The 26,683-nt window shown below is 45.1% G+C and overlaps 2 protein-coding genes across 3 annotated transcripts in view; one reads left to right on the top strand and one right to left on the bottom strand.

Annotated features, from left to right (window-relative positions):
• Positions 1-23,875, bottom strand: part of ALOX5 (arachidonate 5-lipoxygenase) — a 37,884-nt gene extending 14,009 nt beyond the window's left edge. The window contains exons 1-10 of one of the 2 annotated variants that reach the window (XM_068116074.2): positions 23,569-23,875; positions 21,889-22,090; positions 16,299-16,380; positions 16,093-16,215; positions 15,858-15,964; positions 15,553-15,725; positions 14,984-15,130; positions 14,629-14,832; positions 7,071-7,157; positions 3,649-3,827 (exon numbers count right to left, since the gene is read on the bottom strand). In XM_068116074.2, the coding sequence (XP_067972175.2) occupies positions 3,649-3,827; positions 7,071-7,157; positions 14,629-14,832; positions 14,984-15,130; positions 15,553-15,725; positions 15,858-15,964; positions 16,093-16,215; positions 16,299-16,380; positions 21,889-22,090; positions 23,569-23,718 (1,454 nt within the window). In that variant the 5' untranslated portion in view covers positions 23,719-23,875. The remainder of the gene's footprint in view (positions 1-3,648; positions 3,828-7,070; positions 7,158-14,628; positions 14,833-14,983; positions 15,131-15,552; positions 15,726-15,857; positions 15,965-16,092; positions 16,216-16,298; positions 16,381-21,888; positions 22,091-23,568) is intronic. The other variant, XM_068116075.2, reaches the window with a different exon arrangement.
• The window catches only part of LOC137428201 (uncharacterized), a 101,061-nt gene continuing 93,869 nt past the window's right edge, over positions 19,492-26,683 (top strand). Inside the window, exon 1 of the mRNA XM_078778790.1 lies at positions 19,492-19,752. Within this exon, the coding sequence (XP_078634916.1) occupies positions 19,717-19,752 (36 nt within the window). The 5' untranslated portion in view covers positions 19,492-19,716. The remainder of the gene's footprint in view (positions 19,753-26,683) is intronic.

Raw genomic sequence — 26,683 nt, 5'->3', positions numbered from 1 at the left:
TTCGCAACAGCACGAAGCGGATTTTGGAGACTCACCGGTCCTGTGACGTCCTCCAGTACCGGCGTTGCCGGGCGGGGGAAGGGAGACCCGTACATTCCCAACCCGTACATTCGCCCTCTTGACTCAAGCTCACTCGGACAAAAGCCTCGCACAAATTACACCGTGAAGGCCCAATGGTCATGTCTATGCCACAAATCACAGGCGCACTGAATTGAAAATATATAGAACGCTCATACTCCGTGAAAAGTGAAGCCGCCGTGTCGCCATCTTGGTCAGCACGACTCGACCAACTCGCTTCGCGGATCTCGTTTTGTGCGGCAATAAACTGCTCCAATCGGTTACGGAAGTGTTGTGGAAAGACGTTTCACAGCTGTTTCAAAGACATTTAATTCATATCGCACAAAATCGATACAAAACACGATCGCATAAAAGGTGAAAAAACGTGTGACGTGTGACGGGATGGAACATCACGTGATCGCTCTGAGCGAATCAGTCTGGCGGCGGAAATTGAACATCACGTGATCGCTCTGAGCGAATCAGCGAGCTGCTCTGGAACCGGCTGAGATTAGCGTGTACTTCGCTGAAATGCGCTGAGGTAAATATGAATAAAAAATATGGATCGTCAAATATTTTGAGTTTGGCCATGTTTGTCCCAGGCTCAATGGCCATGTCTATGTTAAATATCAAGCACGTAAGCCTCTCCGTTTAGGAGTCTATCGGTAACATTACACACACACACACACACACACACACACACACACACTGTGTTTTATATATATAGATGACAGGTTTCACATCGATCGGTGAAGCGTTTTGGGAGAAGGGATTATTTATTTTAATATCAGCTTTCAAGCTAATATGGCTGCCAAACTATGACATATGACATGAAAAATGTGCACTCTGCATATGTATGGGTAGGGGGTCACGTTCGTGAAGTTTCGTGTTGATCGGATAAGGTTTGTTTTTCTATCCAAGATGGCTGCTACAGCGTCATCATTTTCAAACAATATGCAACAATGGTGTCAGATGACATTTGTCAAATTTCGCATTGATAGGGTGAGCCGTTTCAGAGATATAATTATTAAATATTTTCATTCAATCCAATATGGCTGCCACACCATGTGACCAATGACGTTTTTGTGATCAATTTTTAATTGCCATGCCTAGTCAATGACACATGTAAAGTTTTGAATCAATCGATTCGTTGGTTTGGGAGAAGATGTTTTTTAAGGTTTTAGGTTAAATCCAATATGGCTGCCAAACCATGTGACCTATGATGTCATAAATTTAATATTTCAATTCAAATGGGTCAAAGATGATGTGGATGCAATTTCAGATTTTTAGGATAACATATTAAATTAAAACATTTTTTGGCTGGTATACCACTTCACCAATGATATAATTATCATGCTTTTGTTCCTCATTGGAGTACTTCACAATGTGGCAAGTTTTAAATTTTTCCATTCAGCAGTTTCTGAGAAATTTTTATTTATTTATTTGCGTTTAATCCAAATGGGGACATGGATTTGTCCCCCCATTGGAGGAAGACCCTCTATAGAGGACATGGATTTGTCCCCCCCCCCCCTCTCCCCCAATGAAGAAAGACCCTCTCGTGTTCAGGCCATCGGTGCTCCTATGGTTGGCAGCGAGTGTCCCGGAAGCATTGAAGGAAAGAGAGTGGCAATCATATATGTGGGAAAATTGCATGCTCAGTCAGGGCTGCCCAGATAGCTCAGATGGCTCAGATGGCTGAGTCACTGGTATGGTTTTCCAGAGGACCTGGGTTCGATTCCCGGTCTGGGCATGTAATTTTCCCACATATATGAATTTCATTATTTAATCCTGTTCATTAATCTAATTCCTCTAAATGTGCTCCGCTCCAATGACTGCATAGAATGAATGACTTCATAAAAATGGCGGTGCTGGTACCGAGAGTTATGTCACTTCCCCCAAGCTCAGTGACTCAAGTCAACTCAAGTCAAGTTCAGTATATATGTCTCAAGTCAAGTCCGGAATCCGATGTTTTGTCTCACATATTTGTCTGCATGTTTGTGTACAATTTGTTTTCCAGCTCCCTAATCTCCTCCATGAGCATTAGACGCTCTAAAAAATAAAATAAATGAATAAACAAGAAGACGTCATGCGGAGCACGATACTTGCAAAATCTGCCCCCCCCCCCCCCAATAAAAAAATTTCTATTGATACAGCAAATTGTCCATTTCATCAAGATTAAAATTGACAATCGTGATGAAAGCTCGGGTCAATAGGAAGAAAAGTGACGATTTTTCAGGTGAAAAATGATGACTTTGGAAGGTTGACCTTGAATTGACCTTTCACCTTTTGACCTCAAAAATAGTTAGTTTCCCTATGTAGTGACTCAATGTGCAAATGCTGTTCAATTTTCAAGTCAATCGGATGAAAATTGAGGATTTTCGAAATTTGGCCTATGTTGACCTTTTGGCCTATGTTGACCTCAAATATACTTGGTGGTTGAATTCAGTGACAAGATATGCAAGCCCTCTTCAAATTTCAAGTAAATCGGATGAAAATTGAGGATTTTATAAATTTGGCGAAGTTGGTGACCTTTGGCCTATGTTAACCTCAAATATACTTGGTGGTTGAATTCAGTGACCATATATGCAAGTCCTCTTCAAATTTCAAGTAAATCGGATGAAAATTGAGGATTTTAGAAATTTGGCAAAGTTGATGACCTTTGGCCTATGTTGACCTTTTGACCTTTTGACCCCAAAAAACAATAGGCTTCTCAACTGGGACGACTTATACCACTTGGTGAAGTTTTGTGACGATCGGTTTAGAATTGTGACCTGTTTCATCATCCATTTCATCAAGATTAAAATTGACAATCTTGATCAAAGCTCGGGTCAATAGGAAGAAAAGTGACTATTTTTAAGATGAAAAATGATGATTTTGGAAGGTTGACCTTGAGTTGACCTTTGACCTTTTGACCTCAAAAATAGTTGGTTTCCCTATTTAGTGACTTAATGTGCAAATGCTGTTCAATTTTCAAGTCAATCGGATGAAAATTGACGGGTTTTTTTTCAGATGAAAAGTGATGATTTTGGAAGTTTGACCTTGAGTTGATCTTTGACCTTTTGACCTCAAAAAGTTAGTTTCCCAATTTAGTGACTCGATATGCAAATGCTGTTCAATTTTCAAGTGAATCGGTTGAGAATTGATGGCTTTTTAGATGAAAATTTATGATGTTTAAAAATTTGACCTTGAGTTGACCTTTGACCTTTTAACCTCAAAAATAGTTTATTTCCCAATTTTTTGACTCAATATACAAATGCTATTCAATTTTCAAGTCAATCGGATTTAAAATGACGATTTTAGAAATTTGACCTCCAGGTGACCTTTGACCTTTGACCTCAAAATCAATAGGCTTCTCCATTGGGACGACCTATACAACTTGGTAAAGTTTCGTGACGATCGGTTTGGAATTGTGACCTGTAGGCCGGTGACAAACAGACAAACAAACAGACAGACAGAACCACAAACGCAACCGACCAATATACTTGAAAAATCTTCGATTTTGCAAATAGTAAAGGTCCACAAAGACGAAGGTAGAATCCTGAAACTAAGCAAGAACAAACAAAATTCTTGTTTCTTCACAGAGCCACGGTCTACCTGTGGATGGTTTTCCATACGGCGAGTCCATCATCGCGGTAGTGGTAATACGGAGGAGAGTCCGGCTCTGCCAAGCCTCGCTCTTCGAGATCCCCGGGGAGTTGTAGCGACTTCAGGGTCAAGCTGGCCGCAGATCTCCGCACAAGCTCCACATGGCCCCCGCCACCAGTTGCATTCGCCTGTACCCACAACCGCAACAACCAAACCGCTAATTACATTCCGTCCAACTGGCGCAGGTCAACAACAGTTTTGCCATACAGCGAATGAGAAATCCAATTTTAACAAGAATAATTCTACAACTCGGAATAAAATCCATATTCCTGCCCAAATGTGCAGGGGCACTACTTCCGCGTTGCCTCAGTAGGTGACTCAACTGTCAGGCTGATTTCTTCATCAAATCCCAGTCCAATCGATATCCAATGTGCATTGGTCACCAACGGTGAGGGCTTCTTACACCATAAGCATGAAAAATTACAGGTGAAATTACGAGGTAAATGGAAGCATGAAAATGACGGGGATATAAAAAGGATCCTTTATTTTTTATATGACCAGAGAAAAAGAAATAATTCACAGCACCAACAACAACAACAAATTCACAGTCGATTTAAATAGTGGTAAAAGGTCCACAAGTGTCTTTGGCCACCTCTCTTCCAATCTGTAATCCCTCTCCCCTCTCTTAGTACTCTGACCCTCCCCTGCTCTTCCTTCCAGAAAACACACATTCTTCTGGCATCCTCCTTCCTGGTCAAACTCCCCAAATGTAAACGAATTGTATACCTCATCTATTTCCTTCATCTTTTGCTCCCGCTTGTGGAACTCTCTTCCGGAGACGATTCTATTGCCCTCTTCCCTCCAGGGCTCCAGCAGGTATTGCACGGCGATCATGTCATCCCCTTCCCTACCGAGGATCATGTCTACCTCCATGAATCCACACTGACCCAACCATTATACTTTTAGGCTCCTGTGTTTCCTCCCTGTGTGTCTCTGTCTCCCCGTCTCCATCTGTCTGTGTGTGTGTGTGTGTCTCTCTGTCTGTGCGTCTGTCCGTCTGTCCGTCTTTCTTTCTTTCTTTCTCTTTCTCTTTCTCTTTCTCTTTCTCTTTCTCTCTCTCTCTCTCTCTCTCTCTCTCTCAAGACAGTGGCAAACATAGAACGATGGAAAGGGGATGGGGTGATAAGAGGTGGAGGTGAATCCACACTCACCTGATACAGGTTGCAATATGCCCCAAAAAGGTAACCCTAATTCTCCCTCCTCCAATGAAATGACAGCGAAACCACATTTTTGACGGTTAATTGGGAAGGGAGTGAGGGAGGTTTTAGGGGCAATGATGTCCCCAAGACTTCGACAGCGATGCTAATATATGGTTAATTATAGTACAGGTAGTCCTGTACCATCATATCCTCAAGGTAGCTCAAGTCCAGGTTGTAGAAGTGTGAACAGGTGGCTATTGTTACTGTAGTATTTATAAGCAGAAGAAATCAATTTGAAAAGAAGTTTGTAATTTTCATTAAAGTATACACACAAAATGGCCGACCTCTTCTTTATTTATTTTTATTTTTTAAACAAAACCACTTGGTGTTTAACATGTTCAGCGTGCCCTCAGAAGGTCAGAGGGCAGTATGTATCTTTGCCCTTTACGAACCTCGTACACCTTGTGTTACCTGTTAAGAATCCAGAAGCTGAACTATCTCACGATGCGCTTACCACAGGTAATGATTGCGGTTACTGGTATCGGCTTTCCGTAAGGTACAGGTTCATGACTTTCACTGATAAGGCTGTTTACGGAAAACTCGGAAAGCGGACTTCCTCTCTGGTCGTAGTCAACATGTGGCACTGAATGGATTTCTCTCATCTCCCCTTCCTGTTCTGGCTGGAGTTCCCCAAGGTAGTGTTCTGGGCCCTGTGCTTTTTCTGGTCTTCATCAATGATCTCTCCAACTCTCTGGAAAATCCTCTCTATCTCTTTGCTGACGACTCTACTCCCTGCTTCTCCATCCTCATCCTTCAGATCAGCAGGCAGAAGTCTCCTCACTCTCTGCAGACCTGGACAAAATTACAGACTGGTCAAACAAGTGGAACATGTCTTTCAATCCTGACAAATCTCACACTCTTACGATGTCTCTCCGAAAAGTCCGTCTGGACAAACCTCACATCTACTTTCTCAACAATCCTCTACAAGAAATTTTGTCACTCAATCTTTTGGGTCTCACTATCTGCCATGATCTTTCCTGGGAAAACCACATTTCCAAGCTGGCCTTCAAAGCCAATCGCCGACTGGGCATCCTCCATCGTGCGAAGTCCTTCCTTGGCACACCTGAGCTCCTCACCACATACAAGGCTTTCTTCTGCAGCTCAATGGAATACTGCTCTCCCCTCTGGGCTGGTGCTCCCGCCTCACACCTAGCTCGTCTTCACGCTGTTGAAACCAAAGCTTTCAGAATCATTGGAATCTCTCGCGATGAAGCGGCTTGTGAGGGCCTTTCACTCACTCACCGCAGGCAGGTTGGTGGTCTTTCTATCTTCTACCGACTCCTCTCTGGCCTAGCTCCCCCAGCTCTGTCTGTGCTCTGTCCCCCAAATACTACTACAGGTCGCACAAGATCTGCCAGCAACCGTCTTCTGATGAAACTACGAAAATCAAGACTCTCTGCTCACCTTCACTCTTTCACTCCTCTTTTCTCCCACCTCTGGAACAAACTCCCTCACTCTCTTCAATCCCACTCCTCCCTCCAGGTCTTTAAAACAGCTGTTCACCCGCATCTCTTATCTTCCCCCATCCAAAACCTTGATCTTTTCTACCCCTGTTAATTCACTCCAGATCCACTTTTCTGAAATACCGACTTCTTTCCTGGAAGTCCTAGCAGTGTCCATGTGTTTTGTTTTTTTTACCTCTCCCACCTCCCACCCCCCTTCCCACACGTCCTCCCCCCAAGCCCTCTACCTCCCACAGATCTCCCGATGTCCCTGCTGTCAAATGTTGTACTTGTGTGCTTCCCCCTCTTTCCCCATCTTGTCTCCTGCTGCCTTTATTTCGTCTTATGTGTCCGTTTTTGTGTTTTTTTTGTCATTAATGTTAGCCCTTACACGAGCCTCGATCTTGCATGCAAAAAAAAAAAATTCTCTCTTTCTCTCTCTCTCTCTCTCTCTGAAAGGACCATCTGGCAACCCTCCCCAACATGTCTTATACCACCTCCTTTCTGATCGTGCACCCTCTGCTCTTTCCATGCTTGTCCCCCCCTCCGCCCTCCCCCTAACCGTCTCCCCTACTAGGTTTCTGCAGGGCGCACACAGTCCACCATCAACACCCTTCTAGTGAAACATCCAAAATCCAGAATCAATGCTCACCTCCACTCAGTCGTTCTTTTGATGTTGTATTTTTTTTTTTATATACAAAAAAGACAAATTTTCCTGGTACGGCTTTACCTTGTCGAACAGGCCGCACTCACAGATCAGCTCCTCTCGAGCCTTGGTATTGATGGCGATGGTGAAGCGGGTGTGAGGTGTAAGCAACTGTCACACAGACGTGAGGTGTAAGCAAAAAGCACAACCACAACCACAACCACAATATAATCATATTTATCATTTTGAATCTTTGGAAGGACTTTATCATTTCGAATTCACACTTCAAACACCATCATTCGAGCATTTCTAGATGTGTCGGCAACGTAAATGTATTCAAAGTATCGTAATAAGGTAGTACACATTCCAATATGGAAAATGAAATATTTGAGCTGACTCTATTGATTAAAATTACAAACCACAACATCGAGGTCGATGAATTACAAAACACAGCCACTGAGCCAATGTCAATTTTTTCTGATACTTTGTTTTGTATCTAAATTCTGTACACAAAGAGAACACAAACACAGGCAGTTTCCATGGCAAAGTCGCCATTTTGTTGCCAGTGTTACTAAAGTGTCGATTTCATGACGCTAAAATGGCAGTGGCCATCACTAACTGGAAGTGACGGAAAATTGTGTCTTCCCTCCCCTCTCCCTCTCCTCTCCGCTCCTCTCCTTCCCTCTTGTGTCTTCTTCCTTCCCTCTGTGTCTTCCCTCTCCTCTCCCACTCCCACCCATAAAAAGACAAATGAAAAATCACTCATAAAGCGACACTTGTCAAAAGAGAACAAAGTAGAATGGCACTCAGTAGACTGAGCATCCCTTTGACCTCAAAAATAATTAGTGGTTGAATTCAGTGACGTAATTAGTCCTTGAGCCAGACCAAAAGTAATGCTCCGGCGGGGGGAGTAATTCTCATTATGATTTTCCATTAGACCAATGTCTCAAGTGTCAGAAAAGGTGTGATGCACATCTGAGAACGGTAGCTTAGTGCCCGGATGGACGCCATCTTTGAAACCACCCAGCTCGAAAATGCCCATTTGGTGGGGTACATTGTTGCACGTGTATCTGGACTTCTATACTAGCTATCGATGTGCGGTTGACGACTAAATATACGTCCGATGTGTACCGTCTAAATAAAAAATAATATGAAGCATTTTGTTTTAGATTAATTATTATAAAAATCAATTATCGAAAAAAAATCATATATTTTTCAATATTTTATTATTAGACTTGTACTTTTTTTAGTGAAACAACACTGGTATGATTTTCCAAATTATGCATTGTGCTACACCGTTTATCTGTCTATAAAAATAACTCAAAAACTAAAACATATCATCCACCACGAGTTTACAACAAATAAATGTAAAGAGGCATAAAATGACTTAGGCCGCCGCTGGCATTATCTATTCTGACGATAACGCAAGTTAGGAATGTCGTACGGAGAGGATTTTAACACCATACGATATCTAATAAGCAGGCGGAAATTGTTACATAGGAAATCTGCACTTTGGTGGCCATCTTGGATTTCAAAATGGCCGCCAATTATATTAATTATTCATTACTAGAGTTTGGAAAGACGTATGGAGCTGATTTTAACACCATACGATGTATATTCCTAATAAGCAAGCGGAGGTATCATTGAACATGTCATGTTTTAGTCAAATAACACCGGTATGATCTTCCAAATTATACATTTTGCTAAACCGTTTATCTGTCTATAAAGATTTTCAGGCAATTTGGCCTGCATTATAATAGAGAACAACATATGCTATACAATATACAGTGCACACAAAGTTAATCATCAGAGTCGCCATCAGAGTCATTGGCATCCTGAGCCACGATAGCATCATCCTGCACCATGTTGGAGCATCCCTGCAGCTTACACACAACAGTGCACTTCAACCCATTCAGTATGCAGGAGCAATCTGACGGTCGACACGTCCTTCTGCATGTGCATGAGATGAGATTCAAGACGACATCTGGAGCTGGTAGACCCGCCATCCATCGGATTGTGAGCGAACCGCCATCATCGAGTTCCCAACCATGTCCTGCTGATGGTGTTGGGACGTCTGGTAGGTTTTCAAGGCTGCGTCGCCAGATAGCCGCCTGATAGTTGGCCCTAAGCGTATGCTGCATCAAGGAGTCTTCACAAGGCGGCAATTGTCCAGATTCGATCTGGCCCTTCTTTGCACAGAACATGTGATAACGGAGCGAATTAACACCGACGATCTTCGTGTTCTTGGCGTACAGCTGACACGTGAAGGCCTGAATGCTATTGAAGACGTCTGTTGGTACATTCCACGAAGATCCCAGATCTGTGAATGCTTGAAGATACAGCTCATTCGCTTGCACAAGCTTCAAAGCCTTTATCTTTCCTTGGCTAGCCAGAGCACTCACAGTGTCACACCCGCTCCATGCATGAAGCCCTGGCAATGCACTGCAAACTCCAGACCCCAATACCGCAGCCAACTTTCCAACGTCGATCATTCTGACTCGAACCTTTGTTCCTCGTCTGATGAAGAGCTGACTATCGATGGTTCTGCTGAGATGAAGACTGATGATCAGAACGTCGGTGTCATCTGCCACTAAGATGATCGTCTTGTAGTGGGTAGCGGCGTGCTTTGCGTGGAGAAACATACGCGTGTCTGCTTCCTCGTGGCTACATTCGAGTGCTTGCACCAACTTCCACCTATCGCGGGTCAGTACCAGACATTTTTCACCACAGGTGACATACAGTGTTCTGTTGCCTAGCTTTTCGCGATTTGTTTCATGTTTCCACGACTCCGCCAGAAACACAACCAGTTTCTCCTTTGTCTGGCTGCAAGCAAGGAGACGCCGCCAGTTCATGATTTTGTGTGCGGGTCTGATCTCGCTGAAACTGATGCCTTCATTTGAACCGCGGTTCACACGCTCAGCTGCTTTGATGGATTCTTCTGTGTATGTGTCAAAGACAACATCGATGCGCTCACTGCCTTGACCAGCGTGAAGCGCTGCAGCAAGGATGCGGTCAGATAGTTCTTCGAACGTGTCGTTCTCGCCATGCATCTTTTGTATGAGAGCCATCGCATCAATTATTGTTGCACTTCGCTTGTCAACGTTCTCGGCTGGTTCCACAAGACCTTCCATGTGTTTCGCAAGTGCAGCTTTGTTCGTTTTTTTCATTGACCCTTTCACGCTCAAGCTGAAGTGATGACATGATGTTCAGAGCTTCTCTGAGGATTTCTTGCACTGTTGCCATATCTGTGGCAGGCGCGTTTATAGTCCGGCAGGTAGCCAACTACATCTTCCGTCACCTGAACACAATCTCTAGTCATGATGTTGAAACCAGTCCACGAACTGATTGTCTGGTCGCATGGTTCCAGCATGCGAGTCATAATCCATACGTGATTTCGGCGCTGCGCAAGGGATGTTGCGCCTGCAAGAGTGTCAGAAAGATCTGCAGGCTTGATTGCAGGTGGGCCCTCTCGTTTCCCACCGCTGTATATTGGAACTAAATCGCTGGATGACGGGATAGATCGCTTCTTATCTGCTTTGGATACTGCCGATGGAGGTTGGGGCGGCAAACACGACTGCGACTTCGGTTGGACGATGATACCGTTGACGCGATGCGATGTTCCGCCACCACTCAGCGATTCCTCTAGCCTGTCGATGTTATCGAATGCTAATACAGTCGGGACCGAAGGGTGCACATGTGACGGAAGTGGTACTGTATCTTTCTCCACACTTGCTAATTTGTCTATGCATAGCGCTGTCTCGATTTCTTCCAGAACTGTGTACGAACATCCGTGCCCGAGTCGATTCAATATTCTGATGACCTCTGTATTACCGGTGAGCGTTTTCATGACCCACGGAAGTAGGACATGCTTCGATGTTCTGATGGTACCCCAGTGTACAGCATTGATGATATCTTGAGCCATCGACCATACCAGTGTGTCGGCACGCGCAGAGCTACCCCCACTCCCGCAAATCAAAGTATGCAGAAATACACGAAGAGAATCTGGTATCTTCACGTAATCTGAAGTGAGTTCTGCTGGCTGAGGCGGCCAACGTTCATTGTAATGAGCATCTTTGATCTGGTGTCGCAGTGAAGTAGCTGCACGCACAATGTTACTTTCACCGTCCGTTCGTTCAAATGCTTTCACTTCTGCTTTCAGGTTTACGCACTCTGCAGCAATCTCTCGCTTTGTCAGATTATCGGGCATCAAGTATACACGGTGTTTCACATTGAAGAAGATGAGCGATTCTCCAAACTCTCTTTGTAATGTGCGCTGCAGATTCTTCTTGATGGAGTCACGAACATCAACTGAAAATGTATCTGAAGACAGGATATCTGTTGCAACATCAACTATTGGAACAATCCTCGGGTTCAAGAACAAGTCAGTGCGAATGAAATTGAATATACATCGTATCATTTCTTTTTTCTCGATATTATCTTCAATGTCAGTTTCTACTTGAGGTTTTTGGGGCCGTGTGTAGTTTCTATAGCAGGAGAAGTGGTAGTGAGCCTCAGCTGCAACCATATCTCGTGTAGTCAATGCCAAAACTCTCTCATCATTGCGAGCTGTCGCAGCATCTCTTATTGTCTTATCTGCTCGAAGTTCAACAGCCAAGACAACTGTTTCACGGGTACGACTGCCTTTTATGAATTTTGAAGCACGCTGGCAAAAAATGCATTTATCATCGTAGACTGTTGAAGTTGATCCTGTCTCTTCCCGTGATGATCGCCGTCGCACCGCATCGCCAGTATCAACTGAAGAACTTCTAGCTGCATTGGTCAAAGTAGCTAGGTGGTTTTTGTGAGTGAAGTCTGATCTACAAGCCCTATGGTATAATATTGGAATATTAGGAAGTTCAACTGCGCCTTCTTGGACTAGCTTTAGAATTGGATAAAAGTTTCTAACTGCGGCTGCGTCACACAATGTCTTCCAAGAACTGTTGCCCGCTGCCTTGCTTAGTTCAGAGAGTGGCGACTTCTTGCTGCACAGGATGCACGTTCCGGACTCAGGTTCAATCTTCGCCCGTTTCGCCTCGACACCGGCCATCTCAGCTGAAAGAACAAAAAGACTGACGTTAGATTACTCCGATATCCGAAAAGCTCGCCAGCTTACATAGACATACTCATCCAAGTCAGTGAACATGTTAGATGGCGCCACAATACAACTCTATAATAGAGTTGTATGTGGCGCCATCTAACATGTTCACTTTTAGTTCTTAAGCCACCCACCCCCCCCCCCCCCCCCCTCAGAAATTAATCAGGTCACCGCAACAAATCTCAGACTGAGATATAGAATATAGAATATAGATATAGAATAGACTGACGTCACTTTCGGCACTGGGTTCTGTGGGTTGATTATCGGCGGGAAATTCCAACTGACATAGTTTCGGTTTGTGGAAAGTGCATGCCTTTTCATATATTTTTTGTGTACACTCGTGGTGGATGATATGTTTTAGTTTTTGAGTTATTTTTATAGACAGATAAACGGTGTAGCACAATGCATAATTTGGAAAATCATACCAGTGTTGTTTCACTAAAAAAAGTACAAGTCTAATAATAAAATATTGAAAAAGATATGATTTTTTTTCGATAATTGATTTTTATAATAATTAATCTAAAGCAAAATGCTTCATATTATTTTTTATTTAGACGGTACACATCGGACGTATATTTAGTCGTCAACCGCACATCGATAGCTAGTATAGAAGTCCAGATACACGTGCAACAATGTACCCCAACAAATGGGCATTTTCGAGCTGGGTGGTTTCAAAGATGGCGTCCATCCGGGCACTAAGCTACCGTTCTCAGATGTCCATCACACCTTTTCTGACACTTGAGACATTGGTCTAATGGAAAATCATAATGAGAATTACTCCCCCCGCCGGAGCATTCACTTCAAAATATGGCCGGTTGGCTCAAGGACTAAATATGCAAATCGTCTTAACATTTTAAGTTAATCGGATGAAAATTGACAATTTTATAAATTTGGCCTATGTTGACCTTTTGGCCGATGTTGATCTCAAACATAATAGGTGGTTGAATTGAGTTTGCTGACATGAAAAACCTATTCAAATTTAAAGTAAATCGGATGAAAATTGAGGATTTTAGAGATTTGAAAAGGTTATTGACCTTAGGCCTCTGTTGACCTTTTGGCCTATGTTAATCTCAAAAATAATTTGTGGTTGAATTCATTTCGCTGATATGCAAATCCTATTCAGATTTCAAGTCAATCGGATGAAAATTGAGGATTTAGAAATTTGAAAAAAGTGGTTGACCTGTGGCCTATGTTGACCCTTTGACCTCAAAAAGATATAGTATTTTGTCGGACCACAAACTCTACCATTTAGTGAAGTTTCGTGAAGGTCGGTTTAAAATTGTGACCTGTTGGCAAGTATAAGTGAACAGACACACAAACAGACACACAAACCGGAGTGATCAACATAGTTGTCAAAAAAAAAAAATTCCCCAAGTAATGAATCCATCTTCCAACCAAAATATTGCCATTTACCAACTGTAAATGAGGACATGAAAGGAGAGAGGAAAAGGGTGTGGGGTGGGGAGCAGGAGGGGGAGTGGGAGGAGCGGGGAGCGAGAGGGGCGGGGAGCAGGAGGAGCAGGGAGCGAGAGGGGCGGGGAGCGGGGAGCGGGAGGTGCGGGGAGTGAGAGGGGCGGGGAGCGGGAGGTGCGGGGAGTGAGAGGGGCGGGGAGTGGGAGGGGCGGAGAGCGGGAGGGGCGGAGAGCGAGAGGGACGGGGAGCGGGAGGGGCGGGGAGCGGGAGGGGCGGGAGGGGCGGGAGGGGCGGGGAGCGGGAGGGGCGGGAGGGGCGGGGAGCGGGAGCAGCGGAGAGCGGGAGGGCGGTGAGCGGGAGGGGCGGGGAGCGAGAGGGGCGGGGAGCGGGAGGGGCGGGAGCGAGAGGGGCGGGGAGCGAGAGGGGCGTGGAGCGAGAGGGGCGAGGAGCAGGAAGGGCGGGGATCGGGTGGGGCGGGGAGCGGGAGGGGCGGGGAGCCGGAGGGGCAGGGAGCGGGAGGGGCAGGGAGCGGGAGGGCGGGGAGCGGGAGGGGTGGGCTGGGAATGTGATGGTTCATGGTATCCATGGTTTCTGAGTGTGTGACATTCCTGTTTGTGTCATTACTATATACAGTACTTGTATTGATGTAATACAACGACCACTGTGTAAAACTAACTACAAGTATACCTATATACACAATGTACAACATTACTTTAGTTACCTGTAAAAACAACCACAAATATACCTGCATTCACAATCAACAACTACTTACCTGTAAAAATAACCACAAGCATACCTGTATTCACAATCTGTAACTACCTACCTATAAAAATCTGCAACTACCTACCTACAAAAACACAAGCCTACCTGTAGAATAATTATACAAGGGTCTGTACAGATATTACATACGCAGATGAAGGAAAAAAAGGAAAGGGTGGTTGGGGGAAGTAAGAGATTACAAGGAAATTTAGAAAATTAAGTTACGAATCAGGGTATGTAGCAGAAATGGGGAGATTATTACTAGGGAGATGTGGGCAACCGTTTAATTTCAGTAGAATTTGGTGCCATCCAAAAAAAGGTTGGGTGGGGGAGGAGACGGGTTAGAGGGGTTTTGAGATGCTTACGAGCCCACACCTTGTATAATGGATGCACTGCAGGAAGTTGCCGAAGGGTCGCTATGGCGAAAACTTCACAAACCAGGTGAGTCCGGAGCAGGTGCGTCACGGTTTGATGAATGTGGAAGTCACTAGAACGAACCCAGATCTTGGCCAAAAGCCAATCTGTCGGGTCGTCCGTGGGTAGAAATATCGGAGCAGAGGGTCCTGGTGTTTGAGACAGCTATGAGAGAATGAGAGGTGGAAGGAAGGATGAAAAGTGCAAAGCAAAGAAGTGGCAGAGTCATGGGAAAGCTGTCGGAAAAAGCTTGTACGTAATTTATAAATAAGTAAATTAATTGAAAAAGAAGATGGAGTCCAGAACGTGTTGGCACCTGAATGGCGATGGGGACAAGTTTGTCATGTCCGTTTCGGTAGAGCAAACAGATCGGTGCTGCGATGTGCTGCATCGTGCACGGGTCTGTCGCATTCGCCGAGACGTTGTCCAGCAAATCATAATCGGCCAAGAAGATATTACCTGCCTGCCCAAACATCAAATGCATTTCACAATCTATACTCTCTCTCGATCATCATAAGGTTCAAACGCTACTCAATAGGGTAAAGAAGCCTCGATGTTGTATACTCGATGTTGTACACGAGCCTCGATGTTGTAGCTATACAAAAAAAAAAAAAAAAAAAAAGTTTATTCCTTCACAATAATTCAATCCCAAATTGACTGACCGTTAATCATTCGCTACTTCAAAAATGTTCCGGAAAGGATGAGGTTCAAGGTCAAACACTGTGGCTTCTTTTGCACAACTGACTGTCGGCAAAAGTGCTCTTCTTGATAATATTGAGGACTTGCGAACTATTTATCATCCATAATATGACACCATGCTTGATTGTGGTTTTCAGTATCATGGTGTAGTCACCAACAAGGGTTCTCCACATCAACACTCATCACCTTCAACTCATTTTCCAGTGTAAGACCCCGCTCAAGGCTGGTCTTGACCATTTCTGTGGTCACCGGGAACTTCGCGGGAAGATCCCGACACTGTCGCAGTACGACGGGGTTGCAGCCGGCGAGGAACTGGTACCCGAAGAGCAGATCGGACTCCCAGTGTTCTTTTACGTATTCTCAAACATAGTGGAGTAAAGGTACAAACAGGCAGGAGAAGAGGGAGATGGAGAGAAAGGAAGTCCGGGTCAAGGATCTCGTATAAGCATCTCCACAAACATTGCCTCCATTACTCAATGTCTTGGGCTCACCAGAGACAGTGTTTTTAATCCGAACAAAGATCTTTTCATAGTCAGAAAAGTCACTCCAAGACGATTGGAACATGTGCATAAAGTGGTTCACACATAGGTTTTCCATCCTGCGGAATAAGGAAGGTGAACGGTGAAAGGTGTGCGGTCGGAGCCTAAGCCCTTGTTTAAAGCTACATTTACGCCTCTAGCAGTCGGTAGTGCAAGAAATGATTCATGATCAACAGGTACAGCTCACGCCTTGGTGTAATTAGCCAAGAAGTGGACGGCCTTCTCGCTGTCAAACTGGACATCCCTCGGCAGGTCACTGTGCTTCGCCGCATCAATGCTCCCCAGAAATCCCGGCTGCCATTCCTGCCACCTGTGCATGGTGTACATCAAGGAATATACTAGTGTTTGCCCATTAACCTCTAAAAATGTAGCTGCGATCTTCACTTTTACAACCTGTAAAGTTTCTGTCGTTCTTCAAGCTCTTTCATGCGCTGTTGTCGTAGCCGTGGGTCAGTATCTTTTTGTGGTATTATTGCTGCAAGAAACAGAAATTACAACTGCATGATTAATCCCAACCGAAATAGTATTTAGAACAAATAATATGCTCCAGAAAGATGTGACTAGTTAATGGGGGGATGACAGACAACCACACATGCATGAAGTCCCAAATGTAATTTTAAAAATCTATTACTTAAAGTTGGTCTGTACAAAATGAAAACTACATCGTGATTGACTGAATATTTGCTTAAAATAAGAGGACAGCAGAGAAGAGTGGAAATCGGACAATAAATGTGTTTTCGTGATTAGACCAAATACAGTCGTGGCCAAAAAATATTGGCACCCTTGCACTGTTTTCAAATAACTCACAATTTTCTCCAGAAATAAGTTAAATTGACAAAAGTATTTCATCTCCAGAATTATTTATTTCACTGTTAATATTACAGAACCTTTGTTTTTCATTCAGAACTTAATATATGCTTTTAAATCAGAAAATAAAAAGAAATGGCATAGACAAAATTGTTGACACCCCAGACTTAATATTTGGTAGCACAGACTTTGGACAAAATAACTGCAGTCAAGCACTTCCTGTAGCCATGAATGAGCTTCCTACACCTCCCTACTGGCAGTTTGGCCCATTCTTCTTGTACAAACTGCTCCAGTTCTTTTTCAGATCTCCCCACAGGTGTTCAATGGGATTTAGATCTGGACTCATTGCTGGACGCTTCAGAACAGTCCAGCGTTTTGTCTTGAACCATTCCTGGTTGCTTTTTGAAGTGTTTTTGGGGTCATTGTCCTGCTGCAAGTCCTATGGCCTTAGATGGAGACCCTGCTTTCTGACACTGGGTTGAACATTGTGCTCCAAAATGCCTTGGTAATCTCCTGATTTCATGATGCCATGCACACATTCAAGGTACTCAGTGCCAGAGGCAGCACAGCAACCCCAAAACATCACTGAACCTCCTCCATGTTTGACTGTAGGGAAGGTGTTCTTTTCTTTGAAGGCTTCATTTTGTTGTCTGTAAACATAGAGATGATGTGCTTTACCAAAAAGCTCTAATTTGGTCTCATCTGTCCACAGGACATTCTCCCAGAAGGATTTGGGTTTGTTCAGGTGTGCTTTGGAAAACTCCAGTCAGGCATTCTAAGCAGTGGGGTCCTCCTGGGTCTCCTACCACAGAACCCCCTTTCATCGAGTTGGCGACGGATGGTGCGAGTTGAAACTGTCGTACCTTGTGTCTGTCGGTCAGCTTGAATCCGTTTGGCAGTTGATTGAGGTGCTTTCTCCACCATTCAAACAATCGTTCGCTGCAATCTTCCATCAAGTTTTCTCTTGCAGCCACGTCCAGGGAGGTTGACTACAATGCCCTGGGCCTTAAACTTCCTAATAACATTGTGTATGGTGGACACAGGAACATCAAAGTCTCTGGAGATGGACTTGTAGCCTTGAGATTGTCCATGCTTGGCTACAATCTTGTGTCTGACCTCCTCAGACAATTCTCTGGTTTTCTTTCTTTTCTCCATGCCCATTGCGGTACACACAGTGACACAAAACAGCAGAATGACTCCTGTTCCCCATTCAAACTGGTTCAATGAGTGATTTTTATATTGCAGGCACCTGCACCTCACCACAGGTGAGTTAAATTCCAAAGTAAAGGAGAATCACCTGCTTGAAATCTAATTATTTCTAACAACTTCTAAAAGGTGCCAATAATATTGTCCGGGCCATTTTATGATTTCTGTGTTGAATAAACTAAGATTTAGTAATTATTTCAGATTTTTTTTGTTTTGTTCCACTGCGAACCAAAGATTATTTTTGGATACCAAAATAGTTTTTAATTCCAACAATTTTCTGGAATAAATGATGCATTATTTGAAAAAAGTGCAAAGGTTGCCAATATTTTTGGCCACGACTGTGTAGTCATCCAAATCCACATCCAAATGGGCAAAACCCCAGAAAAGGTGTTTGAAACCGAATCCAGGTTAGTCACCAAATAAGACATGCCAAAAACCAGGCCGAAACCCCACAGTACAGTGATAAGTCCAGGAATCAACTTTTCTCAGGGTAGAACTGCTTTTGTTATTATTAAAACTGTTTATTTATCAGATGCTGATCATCTGTCATAGGTTTAAGAGGCTGGTATAGATAAGAAAGGGGAAGAACATCTAAAAACATGCATCCGAAAGGGCGTACAATCGACGACATCATGATTGACGTTAAGCTGGTCAACCCGACTGCAAGCATTGGGGGCGCTGTACCATTGGTGGAGATTAAGGATCCAAGGGTAAAGAAAGTCATCTCAGGCACCCTCAATAAATTCCTGCCACCTTTAGTTGGGCATCAGGCCAAGACAGCTAGTGGTGAAAGACTTGGGACCAAAAAAAAAAACCCTCCTCCCTAGCCCACCAACCCCACTGACCCTACAAGAAGGTGTGAATAACCGGAACCATGAAAAGTAGTGCTAGTCGTAATACTGAAAGGAGGAAGGGAAGAGTGAGGGAGGTGGTGGTGGTTGTATGAAAATGTGGTTGGGCAGAAACCAGGAGAATCGAATGAAGTAGACAAAAAAAAGTCAGGTTTTCAAGCAGAAAACAAAACCAGGAATACAGAACACAATACAGACAGGACGCTAAAGGAAGGACAACGTTCGCAGAGCAAAGGTTTCCCTTAACTGCTTCTCCATTAACCAAAATCTACCGCTTTCCCAAAAGCGAGTTTGCCTTTAAAAATCCCTCCAGCCTGAGTGTTGAGAACAAGAGGCGATTTCTTGCCAGGCCAACCTTGGGGTTGGTAGCAAAGAACAATTCTGGAGAATCCATTCTTCAAAAGGAAGATCAAAGTTAAACTAGCCCCACATGAGGTCACCGATGTTGGCACAGCAGGATCAGAGGTCTTTGAGGACATTTTTCTCCGCAGACCTTCAAACGTGAAAAGTCAATATATCGTGCGCTCTACAAATTGAGTGTTCTCTACAAACCCGAAAGCACCTCTCGTGAAATTTTGTCTGCAGACAGTTTGTCTTCGTTATTCTGAATTGTGTTTTGAAAAGTACATGCTGAAAACTTTTCCATTATTCCCTTTCTTAGAGGTTCCACATTTGCCCGGAAAGAGATTTACAAAGGAAGCCATTTTGCAACCCAAGTGAGTAACTTGGATGGACTTTCTTCAACTTCCGCTTCTTCTCACGTACAATTCCCGTAGACTCGTACCATATCCTGCCTTCCCCTAACTACGCTTTACGACCCGATTTCTTCTCCTCTTTACTTCACATCAATGGCAATAGGAAACCAAAGTGTTTTCTTGCCATCTCCCGGCTCATGAAGCATTTGCTCGCATTGGCTGCCCCACATCTCCAGCTGGAACACCTGCGTCATGCGCTGGACAACTGAAGGTGCTCGAGTCATGCAGGTAGGTGACCCCACCGGTCTTCCACCTTCTGCTTTTTAACCAATGAAATGACGTTTCCCAAATTAATTCGCTTACCTACTTATTTTCTACCTCCTTGATTCTAAACCTTATTGCATGGCAACTCCTACTTCCCTTAATTTCCCCCTTCTGGAATAACCTCTCCATATCACATCCATTCCCCTCCATACCTCCTAAATGACAGTGCGACCCCATGCTCACCCAATACATTTCACTAATAGGATCCCATGTCAGATGTAAATATTTCAGCATTTATCATTCTTCCTGAAGTAACTCTTCCTTGAACCTTCACTTTGAATTCAAACGAAACATTGCTATCTAAACTTCTCTGGGTAACATAAAATTATGACATCATATATACTTTGTGAGGTTGTTGTATGTCTGTTTTTTTTTTTTTTTTTTTTTTTTTTTTTTGTATACAACATCGAGGCTCGTGAAAGAGCTAACATTAATCACACAAAAAGTCAAACCGACACATAAAACGCAAAAAGAAGTGGAGCGGTAGACAAGATGGGGAGAGAGGGGGAAGGACACAAACACAACATTTGAGAGCAGGGACATCGGGAGAAATGTGGGAGGGGGAGGGCTTGGGGGGAGGTGGGAGAGGTATAAAACATATGGACACTGCAAGGACTTCCACGAAAGAGGTTCGAATTTCAAAAAAGTGTATCTGGGGTGAATTAGCGGGGGTAGAAAAGATCAAGGTTTTGGATGGGGGAAGATAAGAGATGGTGGTGAACAGCTGTTTTATAGACCTGGAGGGAGGAGAGGGATTGAAGGGAGTGGGGAAGTTTGTTCCCTCTTCGGTACATTTGTACGATAAAATGTCTTTAACCGTTATATAATCAACACAAAATGTTTATCTATTTGTCAAGTATGGCAGTCAAAAGTGAGAGAGAGTAGGAGAGAATTTGAAGAGTTGTGTTCTTTCGGGGGGGGGGGGGGGAGGGAAATGGGTGGGGGTTGGGTGAGGGAGGGCTTATTGAATGATCGTTTGGATAACCAGCCGGACACTGTCCATCATCAAAGCATTGACCCTCATAGCACAGAACCTCTCCCTAAAGTGGGTCCACAACCGTGGGTGGGTGTGTAATGTGTATGTTGTTGGTTGTTGGTTGTCAGCTCCAAATGCAGGTTTCAGAAGTTGGAAAGGAGTCCTCCCAGGTCACAAAGTATCCACCTCCGTGGGTGTGTTTGTGTGTGCGTGTGAGTGCGTGTGTTTGTGTGTGCTTGTGTCTGTGCATGCGTTTGTGTGTGTGTGTGTGTGTGTGTGTGTGTGTGTGTGTGTGTGTGTGTGTGTGCGTGTGTGTGTGTGTGTGTGTGTGTGTGTGTGTGTGTGTGTTTGTGTATGTGTGTGCATAAGTTGCTTTTGTTGGCTGCTTTCAGGAGATGGAACAGAGCCCTCCCATGTCTCGAAGTATCCACCTTTGTGTGTGTGTGTGTGTGTGTGTGTGTGTGTGTGTGTGTGTGTGTGTGTGTGTGTGTGTGTGTGTGTGTGTGTGTGTGTGTGTGTGTGTGTGTGTGTGTGTGTGTGTAGGTGTGTAAGTTGCTGTTTTTAGCTGCTATCTCCGCATGTGGGTGGGTTTCAGGAGATGGGACGGATACCTCTCAAAGTCTCCACTTTGCACGTGTGTATGTGTGTTTTTGTGTTTATGTGACAGAGATAGAGAAAGGGGAGGAAAAGGAGAGAATGAAGGGGATGGAAAGTGTGGGAAGAGTTATGTAGATAAAGGAGATATGAGGAAGGAAAGAGAAGGTCAGCGATGTTGAGGTCAAAATTTGACCCTATTTGTCTACTTTAAAGAAATTCTAAAGAGAGATAGAGATATAAAAAATATAAAATAAACTTTTGCAGATTGTGCCCCCACCCCTCCCCCACGAGTAAATAATAAATAAATGGCCCACATGTGAGAATCTAAGCAATAATCATCAATATAGAGTGTTCCTTATGTTGAGAATACAGTACTGTAATACACAAAGTGCTGCTGATGTAAATTAAGAGAGAAAAACTGTGGGTCATTCATAGATCGGATCTTACCCAATAACCAATTGTGATCATTATGATGAGACAGTCGATAATTATAATCGCCATTGTAAAGATGTCTGGCCGAAACTCACCACACCCGGCACGCAAAATCACGGAGCAGTTTCCGCGCAGCCACCGGTAGCAAGGGAAGGTGACCGACAAACCATGACGAGGATCTCGAACCGCAACCCAGGAGCAGAACCAGTCATCAGTCAGGAGAAAATTGCGTTTAGTTAGGCTCACAGCCCAAATATCCCCCAGGTCCTCCACACTTTCAACCTCATACGCGTCCACCTGGGGTAAAAAGGCCAAAAACAAAGGTTGAAGATTACAGAAATGGGTCTAACCCCACAAAATTAATTAATAAAACAGCTGGCCAAATGTGGTCATTGAAGCACCTCCAAGTGCACAATATCAAATGCAAGTTTGTCTCAATATTCCATTCATCAGTCTACTACGACAACTACTACTACTTATACCAATCGTAATACCAATACTACTACTAATACTTCTTTTCTTGTGGGATTAGCTGGGGATAGTTTTGGCCCAAGTCTATCAAGAATCGGCTGACCAGGCCTCATATTTGACCGAAGGTGACCTTTATTTTCCCTTTTTTTGTATACAAGATCGAGGCTCGTGTAAGAGACACGAAAAGACACAAAGAGACAAACTGACACATAAAACATATGATAAAGGGAGCGGGAGACAAGATGGGGAGAGAGAGGGAAGCACACAAGTACAACATTTGAGAGCAGGGACATCGGGAAATCTGTGGGAGGGAGGGGGCTTGGGGGGAGCAGGCCATGGGAAGGGGAGGGCGTGGGAGGGAGAGTGCGTGGGAGGGAGAGGGCTTGGGAGGAAGAGGGCTTGGGAGGGAGAGGGCTTGGGAGGGAGAGGGCTTGGCGGAAGAGGCATGGGAGGGAGAGGGCTTGGGGGAAGAGGCATGGGAGGGAGAGGGCTTGGGAGGGAGAGGCATGGGAGGGAGAGGGCTTGGGGGAAGAGGCATGGGAGGGAGAGGGCTTGGGAGGGAGAGGCATGGGAGGGAGAGGGCTTGGGGGAAGAGGCATGGGAGGGAGAGGGCTTGGGAGGGAGAGGCATGGGAGGGAGAGGGCTTGGGGGAAGAGGCATGGGAGGGAGAGGGCGTGGGGGAAGAGGCATGGGAGGGAGAGGGCTTGGGGGAAGAGGCATGGGAGGGGGAGGGCTTGGGGGAAGAGGCATGGGAGGGGGAGGGCTTGGGGGAGGAGGCATGGGAAGGGGGTGGGGGGGGGGGTGGGAGAGGTCAAAAAAAAAAAAAAACACATGGACACTGCTCGGACTTCCAGGAAAGAAGTCGCTATTTCAAAATAGTGTATCTGGGAAAATTAGCGGGGGTAGAAAAGATCAAGGTTTTGGATGGGGGAAGATAAGAGATGGTGGTGAACAGCTGTTTTAAAGACCTGGAGGGAGGAGTGGGATTGAAGAGAGTGAGGGAGTTTGTTCCAGAGGCGGGAGAAAAGAGGAATGAAGGAGTGAAGGTGAGCAGAGAGTCTTGATTTTGGCAGTTTAACCATAAGAGGGTAAGAGACTTGGGTGGGAATTAGCAATTTCTTCTTCAACAAAGACACCTTATGACCTTTCACTTCTACCAAGAACCACCGATGGCAGATCGGTCCTCCAGTTTAACCTCCTTCCCCTGGATGATGCACACAGCCAAGCTATCCTACCAGGCCTATACATTCCATTCATTAGCAAAAAAGCAAAGTCAGAAACACATAAGAAACATGGCTTCTTACCGCTCCTCTTTCAAAGTCGTTGTACCACGGCTTGTCCAGCAACACCACGTCCGAACTTTGTTCCATGCCATCCAGACGGATGTAGATGTAGTCGTCCGTTCCTGCAAAATACTTCTTGCCAGTACATATTGTCACCACATACACGGGCATGCTGCGCCTGTCTGCTGCTCTGTCTGCTGCTCTGTCTGTCCCCAGCGTTCCTCTGCTCTGACAATACACTTCTCCTTTACTTACGAAATAGTTCGGCGACTTGGCAAGAACCACTTTTCGTAACCTTTCCGCCTGCCAGCCACTGGCAACAAGTTCCTCTCTGCTCAAGGCCTCTGCTTCCTGTGCTTTGGGCTTGGTTCAGCCATCACCAGCAACTTTCAAACCCTACTGCAGGTAACTTGCAAATAAATGAGGACCTGTGGTCATTTGCTTTGACTAAAAAGACCACAACATAAGTACAAGTCCTCTCGTAAGAAGTGAAAAACAAGTTACGTTTTCTTTTGCAATGAAATCATACTCCATGCAATGTGTGATGTAATGGTGAAAGCGAGAGACATTCGTCAAAACAATTAAACGATGATGTACAACATAGAATATGAGTAAGAGTAATGGAGGTAATGCTTGAGACGTATCACAACGCATGATATGGTCCAAGATAGCTTACTGTTAGCCGCAAATAGGCAATGCAAGAAATAGGCAGGGGTTAAGGCATGCAAAGATCTCACGAAACCTTCTCAACAAGTGTAGACGAGTGTTCGTTGCACACTTTTGGTAATCACACTCTCACTTTCACCCTGTCTTTCCGAAAAAGAACGCTCCCATCAACTTTCTTAACAAGCCTCTTGTGGAAAAAGAACCACTCAAACCTTTGGGCCTCATTACCAGCCTTGATCTTTCTTGGGAAAACCACATCTTAAAGAAGGTCTCCAAAGCCAGCTGCCGACTGGGTATCCTCCGGCAAGCAAAGTCCTTCATTGGTACACCTGAACTTTACTCAACCTATGAGGCTTTCATCAACAGCTTGATGGAGTACTGCCCCCCCCCCCCTTATGGGGTGGCTCCCCTGCCTCACATCTTGCTGAACTTGATGGAGAACTGCTCTCGCCTAGGGGCTGGCTCCCCTGCCTCACATCTTGCTGAACTTGATGGAGAACTGCTCTCGCCTAGGGGCTGGCTCCCCTGCCTCACATCTTGCTGAACTTGATGGAGAACTGCTCTCGCCTAGGGGCTGGCTCCCCTGCCTCACATCTTGCTGAACTTGATGCAGTACTGCTCTCTCCTATAGGCTGGCTCTCCTGCCTCACCTCTTGCTGAACTTGATGGAGTACTGCTCTCCGCTATGGGCTGAATCCCCTGCCTCATATATTGCTGAATTTGATGGAATCCTGCTCTCTCTTATGGGGTGGCTCCCCTGCCTCACATCTTGCTGAACTTGGTGGAGAACTGCTCTCGCCTTGGGGCTGGCTCCCCTGCCTCACATCTTGCTGAACTTGATGGAGTACTGCTCTCTCCTATGGGCTGGCTCCCCTGCCTCACATCTTGCTGAAGAACTGCTCTCGCCTTGGGGCTGGCTCCCCTGCCTCACCTCTTGCTGAACTTGATGGAAAACTGCTCTTGCCTAGGGGCTGGCTCCCCTGCCTCACATCTTGCTGAACTTGATGCAGTACTGCTCTCCCCTATGGGCTGGCTCTCCTGCCTCACCTCTTGCTGAACTTGATGGAGTACTGCTCTCCGCTATGGGCTGGCTCCCCTGCCTCACATCTTGCTGAATTTGATGGAGTACTGCTCTCTCCTATGGGCTGGCTCCCCTGCCTCACATCTTGCTGAAGAACTGCTCTCGCCTAGGGGCTGGCTCCCCTGCCTCACATCTTGCTGAACTTGATGGAGAACTGCTCTCGCCTAGGGGCTGGCTCCCCTGCCTCACATCTTGCTGAAGAACTGCTCTCGCCTAGGGGCTGGCTCCCCTGCCTCACATCTTGCTGAATTTGATGGAGTACTGCTCTCTCCTATGGGCTGGCTCCCCTGCCTCACATCTTGCTGAAGAACTGCTCTCGCCTAGGGGCTGGCTCCCCTGCCTCACATCTTGCTGAACTTGATGCAGTACTGCTCTCTCTTATGGGGTGACTCCCCTGCCTCATCTTACTGAACTTGGTGGAGTACTGCTCTCTCCTATGGGCTGGCTCTCCTGCCTCAACTATTGCTGAACTTGATGGTGTACTGCTCTCCTGCCTCAACTATTGCTGAACTTGATGGAGTACTGCTCTCCGCTATGTGCTGAATCCCCTGCCTCACATCTTGCTGAACCTGATTGCGTGGAAACCACGGCCTTCAAGATTATTGGAACATTCTATGTGGAAGCTGAATCTCTCGGTCTATCACTTCACTATCGCTGACAGGTCTTCCACTCCCTCCTTTCTGGGAAACCCCCAAGATCCAGAATCACTGCTCATCTCCACTCATTCATTCCTCTTTTTCCCCACTAGTCGAGCCAACATACACATTCGCTTCAATCTCACGGTGCTCTCCAGGTATTAAAGACAGCTGTTTACAACCATCTCAGGTCAACCCCAATCCACAAATGGCAACTCTCACGTCAACCTTGATCTTTTGTACCAGAATTATTAGTCCTCCCCAAGACTTCCTCTTTCCAGGTTTCCAATTTTAGCTCACCTGGAATGAAGTTCAGAGGAGCTTATGCGATTGGCGCGTCGTCCGTCCGTCCGTCCGTAAACACTTGAAACTTATTCACCGAAACCGCTGATGGGATTGCAACCAAATTTGGAACAAATGGTATTTGTTGTGTTGTGACTAGTTTGTTCATGGCATAAAAAAAAAATCGGGGTCGAAGGGGGTCTACCGGGGGTCAAAGTGCATCCAGGTTTGACCCCCCAAAATAGGAATTTGCTTTTTTCTCTGAAACTACACAATATTTCAATGAAACTTGACCACAACCTTCATCACCCGTGATGTACCAAAGTTCGTTCACGGCATAAAAAAAAAAAAAAACATCGGCCCTGAGGGGGTGCATGTGGTGGGTTGCCCCCCAAAATAGGTATTTTTTGGGATCGTTTAAAGTCTATGAATATGTTAGCATGATTATACATGCTGCCATGTCTTCTAGAAA

This window comes from Myxine glutinosa, chromosome 5 (genome assembly GCF_964187855.1).
Source record: "Myxine glutinosa chromosome 5, kmMyxGlut1.1, whole genome shotgun sequence".
Lineage (NCBI taxonomy): Eukaryota > Metazoa > Chordata > Myxini > Myxiniformes > Myxinidae > Myxine > Myxine glutinosa.
Note: the sequence above shows the minus strand (reverse complement) of the source record. Positions and strands in the feature narration are given on the sequence as shown.